The sequence below is a fragment of the Branchiostoma belcheri genome, unplaced genomic scaffold (genome assembly GCF_001625305.1).
Source record: "Branchiostoma belcheri isolate BF01 breed outbred unplaced genomic scaffold, Haploidv18h27 scaffold178, whole genome shotgun sequence".
Classification (NCBI taxonomy): Eukaryota; Metazoa; Chordata; class Leptocardii; order Amphioxiformes; family Branchiostomatidae; genus Branchiostoma; species Branchiostoma belcheri.
In genome coordinates this window covers 143,415-155,186 of record NW_017803246.1, presented here as the reverse complement: position 1 = coordinate 155,186, position 11,772 = coordinate 143,415, and the positions used below count along the sequence as shown (strand labels likewise).

Below are 11,772 nucleotides of genomic sequence, written 5' to 3'. Positions count from 1 at the left end.
AGGGGTGCCAAAGAATTTATCAGAATTTTACGGAATACATACGATCCTTACTAGGAAACATGCGAAGCTTTCGGAATACATGCGATCCATTACTAGAAACATACGAAGTTTACGGAATACATACGATCCATACTAGAAACATACGAATCTTACGGAATATAACAAAGTTATACGATCCATTACAAAGAATACATACGATCCTTGCTAATTTAGTGCCTTGCACCACAATCACGTGACATCGGCAGCAAATTCGGACTTATATAGCGATGTTCTCCCTACAATCAAGGAGGTTAAACCTCCTTGCACCCCTGTTTAATATTGGTTTCGACAAGGTTTAAACCTCCTTGGTTTCGAGAAGCCAGCAAAGTTCCTGTCCTTGGTGCTGAACTAGTTTCCTTTCCCGGTGCATGCTGGGTAATAGAACGTCCAACATGGCGGCGCCCGTGTGAATGAAAGTTCGGTACCTGATCACTTTCACTTTCCACGCTTCAATCAAGGTAAGACTTGTCTTGTCACCGACATATTTCAGGTCACAAGTATATTTGGTCCTTCCCAGATTTATGAAAGTGAGGAGTTGAGTTTTTACATGAAGTATTTGAGGTTTTCTGTGCTGAGATTTCCAGTGTGCAAAATAAAGCCCTCCACGCCTCCTATCAAACCGTGCCAAAAAATTAACAACTAAAAGCGAGCTAGTGTTAGGGTCAGGCACGATTCTGGATAGTCTCCGCATGTCTAAGAATTATCAATGTAGATTTTGCCCAGGTACGGTTCTGGAAACAACACATAGCCTTGGTCTTGGTGCCAGACTAGCCGCGGCGACTGTTGCAGGGCTTCTCTTGCTTGCAGTCTTTTACATTTATTAGCCCTTAGGCTAGCAAGAGAAGCCCTGCAACATCCGCCGCGGCTAGGCCATTATGCAGGCTAGCTCCAGGCTATATAGCTAGCCTGGGTGCCAGACTTGCCATACTGGACTTGCCAGGGCCAGTATATATAATAAGCTCAGCTCCAGGGGCAACATGTCCCCAAGGAAATTTTACCGGTGCTGGCCTGTGTATATGCCCTGGGATTGTCTGGCATCTGGGATTGGCTGGGCTTTGAGCTAGAAAGACGAAAAAGTAGGCGGCACCCACCAGTCGTCATAAGCGATTTCGACTTCGCAGATGACATAGCACTTTTAGCAGAGAAAATAGCACAGGCACAAGAACTCCTATGCCGTATGGAAAACGAAGCTGCTAAAGTCGGGCTCCAGCTAAACGCCGGCAAAACAAAACTTATGGCGTTTAATCAGAAAGATCCAGTCATTATTAAAACTAAAAGTGGCGACACTGTCGAAGTAGTTAAGAACTTTAAATATCTTGGATCCTGGATGAAAGACGCAGAAACAGATTTTGAGGTCAGAAAAGCATTAGCGTGGAAAAGCTGTCATAAGCTAAGCAAGATTTGGAAGTCTAATCTACCACGTAAAATCAAACAAAGGCTGTTTATTGCCACAGTTGAGTCCATTCTCTTATATGGATCCGAAACGTGGTCCCTGACCAAATCACTCGAAAAAAGGCTGAACGGCTGTTATACCCGAATGTTACGAATGTGCCTAAACATTCCATGGCAACTCAAACTTACAAACCAACAGTTGTACCAGGATCTACCTGCTGTCACAGACAAAATACGAGAACGCAGGATGAAAATCGCCGGTCACTGCATTAGACACCCGGACATCCTGGCATCAAGTCTCATTCTGTGGGAACCGTTAAAAGGAAAACGGAGCAGAGGGAGACCCAGAGTAACATTCCTGGATAATCTGCGCAAAGACACCAACTTACAGGACACCAGGGAGATAAAGAAGGCCATGGAGGACAAAGTGCTTTGGAGACAACTCTCAGGATTGGTTCGAGCGGGAGCTCGAACTAAGTAAGTAAGTAAGTGTCTGGCATCTAGGCTAAATAAACAACCCCCAGGTTCCTCCTGGTTTTAAAATAGGTTACAGCTCAGCCAGTATGCAAATACTTACAGTTATTATGATAACAAGGACATTATACAATGTATAATGTCCTTGATAATAAGAACTAAATAAGAAAACCTGGAAACACTTGGTAACATGTGAATATGTGGAAATTGCACGTATATCACATTGTACTAAAATATTTTAATGAAAAAAAGGGAAATAAACCTTTTGATTGAATTGCGGCAGCCTATTCAGTATCTCCCCACAGTTGATCAGCATGATTTATCATGCACCCATAATCCCCATCCTTAATTGACTGAAGCTTGTTGTAATCTGTATCTGACATGCATGGGCAGACTTGTGCACTAATTAACATGATAAATGTTTAGATACATATTCACTTGCAGGCTCAGCACTTGTTACATGCAAGGCAGGGCAAGACTGGTTTGTTATAATTAATATAAATCATAGTTGGAAAAGTTATTAAAGAAAATTAAGGGAAAACTAAATGTCAGTTTTATTTCAACTTGTTGGTGATAAATAAGTGTCAGATATGCACGCACAGATGGAGAGAGAGAGAAATTAAAAGTACATCTTCTCTCATGATTGGTTCGTTGAACATATTCTGATGTTGTGATTGGTTATTACAAATCCTCCTTCCATCTAATTGGCTGATTGCAGCCTCCTGCAGCCTCTGATTGGTTGACAAAAAATCTCCCAGCAGCACCCAGTTATCCTTTTATCATTTGCAAACAGAGACCAACAGCTTTCCTGAGCACGTAGAAGACCATACACACTACCAGGTTCACATCTTCTATTGTTGTCTGTCTGCATATGTCTATATATAGAGTATCCTCCAGAATGTGAACTTGAATTGCCGTCTTCATCACATCTGTCGAGTTAGTACTGTAACATCCATGTCCATAATATCACCAGGGTCCATAATATCACCACCTTGAGAAACAACTTGTCCTTAAAGATATTTTTACTGCAACATAGTTTTGGTATGCACTCCTTCACACATTAAATGTACATACCTAGGGTATGTTGCAGTAAATATATCTTTAAGCACACTATTTCTCAAGGTGGTGATATTATGGACTATGGTGATATTATGGACACGGATGTTACTCCTTTGATATGATACTTGAGAGAAAATTGAATTTATATTGATCAAACGCTTCTTGATTTTTTCAGCTACAGGTGGTTTGGACATCCTTTGACCAAAGAGCAGATTCTTCCTTTTCTGTCCGTGTTGCCAGGAAACGTATTGAGAATGAGTGAGGTGAGTCACAGAGTCCTTCATCTTCTAAATGTGATTATCCTTTCATGTCAGATCCATCTGTTACATCGCTTGGTTTGATCTGTGTTAGAGATCTCTCTGTGTTTCTCTGTACTCTTCAGTAGTCTGTAGGATTGATCAAAGGGACAGGCCACTAACTATGGCAGAGTGTCTAAATTGGAGGGGAGCATCAGAAATAGTGAGAGTGGCTCTGAAAATTAATGATCCTTTTTCCAACAAAACTTGTAACCTCATCCCAAGCGAGAGTAACGGTAAACATGGTTCTGAAAATTAATCTGCATCATTTTTCCTAATCAAAATAAACCTTGTAGCTCCATCCCAAGGGAGTTAAATATTGTCTTATTTACCTGTCCAACCTGTCCAGAACAGGTGTTAAAAGTGTCTAGAACAGATGATGGTGTGTAAAGTAACCCTTGTGAAACACCAGGTGGACATGGCAGCTAGACAAGTCATAAGGAAATGAGTTTAGGGATTCATATATCAATCCTGGCCCACAAAGCATTTGTTGAGGTTTCTAAACCACTGCGACAATCTACAACTGGAAAATGGCCAACGTTTGCAAAGTACGCTGCCCGCGTTCCTTTCTCCGTAAAACGCCGAGCGCCATTCGTATTTCCCAGGGTTCCAAGCTGTGGGGAGGGCGGTTCACCGGCGCAAACGACCCGGTGATGGAGAAGTTCAACGCCTCGATCGGGTTCGATCGGCGCATGTGGGAGGCGGACATCAAGGGCAGCCAGGCGTATGTCCGCGCGCTCGGCAAGGTCGGGCTCGTCACCAAGGACGAAATGGAGGAGATCTACGAGGGACTGGGCAAGGTAAGGGGGAGGGGGAGGGGGGGGGCAGGTGTTCATACGACCTTCAGAAAGTTTGACAAGTGGAAGTTGAACACAAAATGTCATGGTTAAGCATATGATTAGGTTTGGCTGACATACTTAATGATGTGCACCCGAGCGTTGTTCTATGAACATGAATCTTTAGGCCAGGTACATCACCTGTACACCTGCCTGTACTCCTAAAAATGAATTTTGTGAGTGAAAAGTATTTGGATCCCTGACACAAGCATTCTATCCTTGCGCCCCCCTCCCCCCACAGGTTGGTATAGAGTGGCAGAACGGGACGTTCCAGATCCAGCCGAGCGACGAAGACATCCACACTGCTAACGAGCGCCGGCTCAAGGTGGGAGTATTAATCACAACTTCATACACAAGAGATTTTAAAAAGTGTAAATTTTTACCTAAATGCATGTAATTTTTTTGTGCAAGTAATTTTTTTGCAATATGACCCAACATTAGTTCAAAGCTATTACTAATGTAGTGAGATATTGTAAAAATCTATGTATGTACTTAATAAAAAAAAAATCGGTGTACATGTAGGGTTGGTGAAACAACCTGAAGTTCTGAAAGGCAACCTAATTTTTGCCCAGTGAAAAAGTTTTTTTTTACAGTAAATAAAATGAAGAAAACAAGACTCTCCCCCTTTCATATATTAGGAGCTGATCGGACCTGCTGCGGGAAAGCTCCACACCGGCCGCAGTCGTAACGACCAGTGTGCGACGGACATGCGGATCTGGCTGCGGGAGGCGCTGAGAACGCTGAGGGGATACCTGCTGGACTTCATCCACGTCTTCCTGGAGAGGGCCAAAAGGTCAGTGGGGGTCAGGGGTGAAAGGTCAGAGTTACACCTGGGCCAAAAGGTCAGTGGGTGTCAAGGGTCAAAGTTACATCAAAGAGAGATGCCAGGGCAAACCTGACTTAGAAATCAGCAACTGTATATTTGTCATAGTTAGCCTGAAAAAGGTCTTGAAAGGATTTTCATAGTCACTGAGTGATGAAACGTGGATGCTACTCAAAACGTCTGACAGTTTTCAAAATCTATCCAATCGCTTCAGTAACAATTTCTTGAATGTTTATCTCATTATCTGGATGTCATACCTTCATTGATGGATTTAACTTCAACTTGGCAGAGGTTTGGAGCTCTCTGTCTGCTGCTTTGTTTTAATAAAAGAACTTTTGATTTTAACGATTTCATTTTTTCTCCCCCATAGAGAGACTGACATCATCATGCCAGGCTACACCCACCTGCAGAGAGCTCAGCCAATCAGGTGGAGCCACTGGTTGCTAAGGTAACCTCACCTTTGACCTCCTGTGCTTCTTCCAGCATTGTCTGACTCTTGATGATTGAAGTTTTTGATGATACATTAAATATATAACACATGTAGTAAAATCCTTCCATGTACAATGATATTACAACTGTTACAATACATAACAAAACGAAAACAGTCATAGCGTAGGTGTCTGCTCATTCTAGTTGTTTAAGTCTCTTATAACAAGACAATATTGGGGCCCATTGATAATGATTAAGTTTTGCAAGGTTGTGATGATCCAGCTTTGTCATGAATACATTCTGAGCGCTGATCCTTTTTTCTGTGGTACTGGAAGAGTCGCAAAGCAGTGTGTGTAAAGGGGCGAAGCCTGCCATCTCAGATTGCAGGTGATTGCAGATGATTTATGTCTATGTTGTCCCTGGTTCCAGCCACGCCTGTGCCCTGCAGAGAGATGCTCAGAGACTGGACGAGATGGCAGTCAGGGTCAACGAACTCCCTCTGGGAAGGTAGAGACAGTTTTAGCTGTACATGGTCATTATTCAGATCCCCTGTATGTGGTGTACTTCTTTTTTACATTACGTAAGTTTTACCCAAAAAGCAGTTACTCAAGCAACTGGATATGATTTTGGAAACGGTCAGACGTTTCAGCTAGTATCCACTAGCTTTCGTCAGTGACTGGAAAGCTAGTGGATGCTACCTGAAACGTCTGACCGTTTCCAAAATCATATCCAGTTGCTTGAGTATTGCTTTTTGGCGTATCATATTACCTGGATGTCTAACCTTCATCAACGTACGTATGTTGTACTTTTGTTTGTAAAAATTCAATGAAAAGATTATATTTTTCAGTGGAGCTCTGGCAGGAAACCCCTTCAATGTGGACAGGCAGTTCCTGGCTAAGGGTGAGTTTTAGTTACTTCTGCATGTTTTAGTAGCTTCATTTCTGTCACTTCATTGAAAACAGCCGAGACTTGTACATGTAGCTTCTTTGGTATTAAACTGTGCCTTCTTCATTCTACAAGAGCCAATGAAAAAATGGTTTGCACTCTATTCTTGTATGATTGTTGTTAACATCCTTCTGTCTCTGTTGTTTGAGTGCACTGTAACATTAGTTATTGTTGATGTTCTCCCCACAGAGCTTGGATTTGGCGCTGTGAGTTTGAACAGTCTGGATGCCACCAGTGGGAGAGACTTTGTCGGTGGGTAGCAGTTATTTTTCCAAGGAAGCATTTGTATGACATCTACACATACTTTCACCATATATAAACAAGTAAAGAAGTATGATAGGCAGTCCAATAGCCTTTTTTTAAGGCTGTAGGGGCAATGGGTTGTTAATCCACTGTATCTAAGACACGGTATTGGAAGGCAGAGCCCATCCCTCTGCTTACACTACCTTTTAGTTTTACCTCCTAAAACCAAAGTCAGGTACCTATTTTACACCTGGATGAAGTGAGGAGAGTCAAGTTACACTGTAAGTGCCTTTCCCAAAGGCGTTAGATCAGTGTCAGGATTCAAACCCTGCTGTTTCGCCACAAACCCCACGAGAAAATAAGTATAGAAAATGATTTTATCAAGTGCCCTTCAGCATTTTGCTCATGACTATATATTTCTCTCTGTCTGTTTAGTTGAGTTCCTGTTCTGGGCGTCTCTGACGGCGACCCACCTGAGTAAGTGGGCGGAGGACCTCATCATCTACAGCAGCAAGGAGTTCAGCTTCATCTCCCTGTCAGACGCTTACAGGTCAGGGGTCAAGGGCACGACCTTCATCCTCCTGTTTCTTATTTGGACTCTTGAAAATTTCTAGCTGTCAGAGTTTTAAGAATCAGGCTGCTCAGTTGTCTGGTTGGTTTGTTGGTGATCTTATGTCTGCAAGGCTTCTTTTCAGTTGCCTACAGGTCAGGGGTCAAGGTTATGACCTTCCTCCACTGGTTTCTTGTTTTTTATTAAATCAGAAGAACAGATTAATACAGAACAAAATGGGGAAGTACTCAAGTTGAATGAGTTTCTTGTTTAGATTGGAATCTAGTAATTTCTAGCAGTCAGACTCGACTGGTTTGTTTGTTGGTGATTTTTTTCTACAACTTGAAGGTTTTCTCTGAAGGTTGACCTTGTTTCTGACCTTGCTGATGTGCCCCCCTCCCCCCTTCAGCACTGGCAGCAGCCTGATGCCACAGAAGAAGAACCCGGATAGTCTGGAGCTGATCAGAGGGAAGGCAGGCCGAGTGTTCGGGCATGTGAGTCTAGCAGGGTTTCCTTGGCAATGCATGAACTACTGTGCTCTGGCCTAAGGTTAATAATAATAACATGGTTTTCTGTGGGTAGATTTTAGAATGTTGTAGTCTCCTGTGCACTTGTTTCATGATGTCATGACTTGAAGTGCTCAGGATTCATGATGTCAGAGCTTTTAGTGGTAAGAATTCTTTGTCATGATTTGTGATGCACACAATTTGTAATGACGTCATAGTTTCCTGTCCTCAGGATGGTTGGTGATATTTTTCCATGGTCATAGAGCACCACACTCCTGATGTCATGGCTTTCAGTGCACCAAATTTATGATGTCATGGCTTCCAGTGCTCAGGTTTCATGATGTCATGACTTCCAGTGCTCATGTTTCATATTGTCATGGCTTCCAGTGCTCATGTTTCATGCTGTCATGGCTTTCAGTGCTCAGGTTTCACGATGTCATGGCTTTCAGTGGTCATGTTTCAAGTTGTCATGGCTTCCAGTGCTCAGGTTTCATGATGACCTTGAAGGGGCTGCCCAGCACCTACAACAAGGACCTTCAGGAGGACAAGGAGGGGATGTTCGACGCGTACGACACCATGACGGGCGTGTTGCTCGTGGCAACGGGCGTGCTGTCCACCCTGGAGGTCAACAAGGTCGCGGCCAAGGCTGCGCTGAGCCCCGACATGCTGGCCACCGACATCGCCTACTACCTGGTCCGCAAGGGGGTGAGTATAGCTAGGTACACTTTGCGGGTGATCTGAACTTGGTAGTGCTAGCAACAGCTTATTTCAAGTTCAAGACCAGGGTACAAGGTAACTTTGCTATTATCTACTATTGTAGTAGTCAGGAGTAGAATTGCATTTATTGTCACTATGAAAGATTACTGAATCTTTCATGGTGAAGGAAAGTATTACCTCTTAATCAAGAAAATGATAGTCAAGTTGATAATGTTTACTATTAGTTAGATGTGAATATCATTATACATTATGTAGCAAGTGGCAGAACAAGAGTTGGAGGGGCTGGTGACCATACATGTACATGAATATGTTTTATAATAAACAGAGCAGTACATTTTTACTTTGTAAGTCTAAACAATGTGAAGGTAAACATTATGCATTTGCTTAGAAAATGTTATCTGTCTGTATATCTGACTGTGGAACTTGTCCATAAAATCTTGCGAAAACTGTGTCATGTTTTTTAGATCCCGTTCCGTGAAGCCCACGGGATGTCAGGTGCAGCCGTCCACCTGGCGGAGACCAAGAAGTGCCAGCTGAGCGACCTGACCCTCGCCGACCTGCAGACCATCAGGTAGGGAACAGCGCCACCTGGCATTCAGGTGGTGTAGTGCAGGTCCCACCACAGGGTGTAGCATTCTGCAATGTACATGTATACTGGTTCCTCTGTTGTTTTTGCTGTCACACAACTTTATATACAGTTCTTGTATATTGTATGTAATGCTTAGATCTTAAAATAGCACAATGTGTCTATATGAGAATTTGGCCCTATGGCAGCTGTAGCTAGGATGTTTTCATATAGATATTAACTATTTTACTGATACAATGCCAGAAAACAGTTATTCAAGCAACTGGATATAATTTTGGAAAAATTCCAAAATCATATCCAGTTGCTTGAGTGAATGTTCTTGGCATATCTTATTAGCTGGATGTCCATTCCCTTCAATAACACATTTTACAACTGTTACTTCACACACTCACTCACTATGCGGTTTATTGTCTGTTGTTCCCCATCTTCTGAGGGTTAGACATGCTTGCACACTGATGTTGAGACTTGATGGTAGCCCGCCATTTGCCTCTGTCCTTTGAATTGATGTTCTGTATCTGTATTTGTTTAGCCGGTCACGGGTATAACCGCCTTTCGGCGTAACACACCAGCTTCGCAGGCACGCGGCGCGGCGGCAGCTGGCTATATTACACCGATCGACTTGTTACACCTAACCCTTGAGCTTCTAGCTCTAGACATTGTTTAAGGCTATCTATTGACAATGCCCCTACTGTACTTGGTGACAGTGAGTTCTACTCTGCGATAGTTCTACAAAAGAATGAATTCTTGAACACCTCAATCCTTGGTTGATAACTCTGGTACAACTTATGTCCTACTTGTGTTGGAAGTTACAGTCTAAATGTTTCATATCATTTGTTTGTTTGTTTGTTTGTTTGTTTGTCTCCACAGCCCAAAGTTCACAGCTGATGTGGAGAAGTTGTGGAACTATGAGAACAGTGTGGAACAGTACACTGCTGCGGGGGGGACCAGCGGGGCGTCCGTCATGCACCAGATACAGACTCTGGACGAGTGGCTGGCGCACATGAGAAACAAGTGTGTTTGTTTGTTTGTTTGTTTGTTTGTTTGTTTGTTTATTTTATTCAGGTGTACATTAATGTTTAAACTGACTGTATCTATGTGGACAGATGGTCACTACAGACGGGATTCTTAGTGCTTGTATCATTGGGGAAAATTATGTAAGGGACCAAATCCAGACACTGGGCGAGTGATTCGCTCACATGAGAAACAATTTTGTTTGTGTGTTTGTTTGTTTGATCTACATTAGTGTATTACATTGTATAGTCGAATTTATTTAAATTGTACATTATGTAAATAGAACTACAATTTCCAAAACTACAATGTACTCAATTTACATGTATGTGACTGTACAATGATTTTTTATTTATTTTCCCAAGCACTAAGGATGCTTTGTATAGTTCAATCTGTCCACATAGACCAAAATTTGTTGGTTCTATCACTTTGTTGAATTCTATGCCTCAAGGTGTCCACCATCCTAACATGTTTTCTTTTTCCCTTTTTTGTTACCCAGGTCACACACCATGAAGTCCAGAATGGAGATGGACGTCACGCTGAACTAACTGCTGACACAGGCGTGTTTGCTGCAGTAATCACTCTGAACAGGTGGGGGCGCTGCTAACACACGGATGTCAAATCCTGATCATTGTCCCAGCAGAAAACTGTGCTGTCCGGAAATGAGGTAGACGAGCTGCTAGATAACTAGGGAAATACAAACATTGCTCCTTTGTGCCTGTTTTAGCTTAGATTTCAAAGTCTGTTTCAGAATGTAGTTAGTGAGGTGGTAGTTAAATCATGGCTTTATATAGAGAATTGCTATAATTATCAGTGTTAGAAATACCCATCTGCAGTCTGCATTTGACAGATTTTCAATATTGCAGACCGAAGAAAAATTAAGCAACCTGCAATATTTTGCAGAACGAAAAAATTAGGCTAGGGGTTCAATGGTGTTTAATAATTAAGAGCTTTTGTGTTTACTCCTGACTCCATAATATACAAGTAACTTTGCATGTAAAATGTTTGCAAATATGCAATTTTGTGTAATGGGTTTAATCTAAATCCGGACTTTTAATTGTGTATTTGCAGAAAGTATTTCTGAATTGCAGAATAAAATCTTGACATTCTGCAATATTGCAGCACACTGAAAAAAAATGTATTTCTACCACTGATTATGATGTGAGGGTGTGTGCCAAATGTGGAAATGTGCAACTTCTCTGTTGTAATTGCAATATTGTCGACCATGGAAACCCCCTGTCGTCTTACATGGTCTGCCCCAAGCTGTAGATGCCCTCGTGCCATTGGTCAGTCAGAGCAGACTGTACCATTAAGATATACAAACAGGATATATGGGACCACTGACGTTTAAATCTGGTGTGTGTGTAATGTGATATTTGTGATCTAGGTGACTGACAGGTCACATGACCAGGTACTGACCAATCAGGTGTGTTACGTACACGTTGCAGTGTGAACCAAGGTAATTTCAGTGAAGGTATCACATGACAGTTTATTGACCAATCAAAAGTGTGGAATAGGATGAGGTGTTATACATTGTATCAGAATTTTGTGCAATGGACTGTTAGCCATCATATGTGAGACCAGAGATTTGATATTAATTGTTAGATTAATTTGTTTAATGTTGCTATGAGGAAACATGATCATGTTTGTGTGATTTTGTGTGCACTTTCATGTAGTCCTTTTAAGCTGTTAGAATTGTTCATGAGAATAGTACTACATGTATTATGGTCCCTACAAAATGGCTTGGTTGTTACAGAATGGTTCTTAGAATGTAATTATTCAGAGGGAACAAAGTAGCCTGGGTGCCATCCGATTTGTAACTGATTTTTTGGGGGTTGACTTTACAAATCGGATGGCACCCAGGCTAGG

At 42.1% G+C, this 11,772-nt stretch overlaps 1 protein-coding gene across 1 annotated transcript; it reads left to right on the top strand.

Annotated features, from left to right (window-relative positions):
* Positions 1 to 401: 401 nt before the first annotated feature.
* LOC109467211 (argininosuccinate lyase-like) lies at positions 402 to 11,562 on the top strand. The gene is made up of 15 exons (XM_019765155.1): positions 402 to 497; positions 3,140 to 3,227; positions 3,866 to 4,060; positions 4,338 to 4,421; positions 4,735 to 4,889; positions 5,290 to 5,367; positions 5,778 to 5,855; positions 6,196 to 6,248; positions 6,483 to 6,545; positions 6,972 to 7,086; positions 7,496 to 7,580; positions 8,073 to 8,297; positions 8,774 to 8,880; positions 9,763 to 9,906; positions 10,403 to 11,562. The coding sequence occupies exons 2-15, from the start codon at positions 3,219 to 3,221 to the stop codon at positions 10,449 to 10,451; spliced, it is 1,440 nt and encodes a 479-aa protein (XP_019620714.1). The 5' UTR covers positions 402 to 497; positions 3,140 to 3,218; the 3' UTR covers positions 10,452 to 11,562.
* Positions 11,563 to 11,772: the final 210 nt, after the last annotated feature.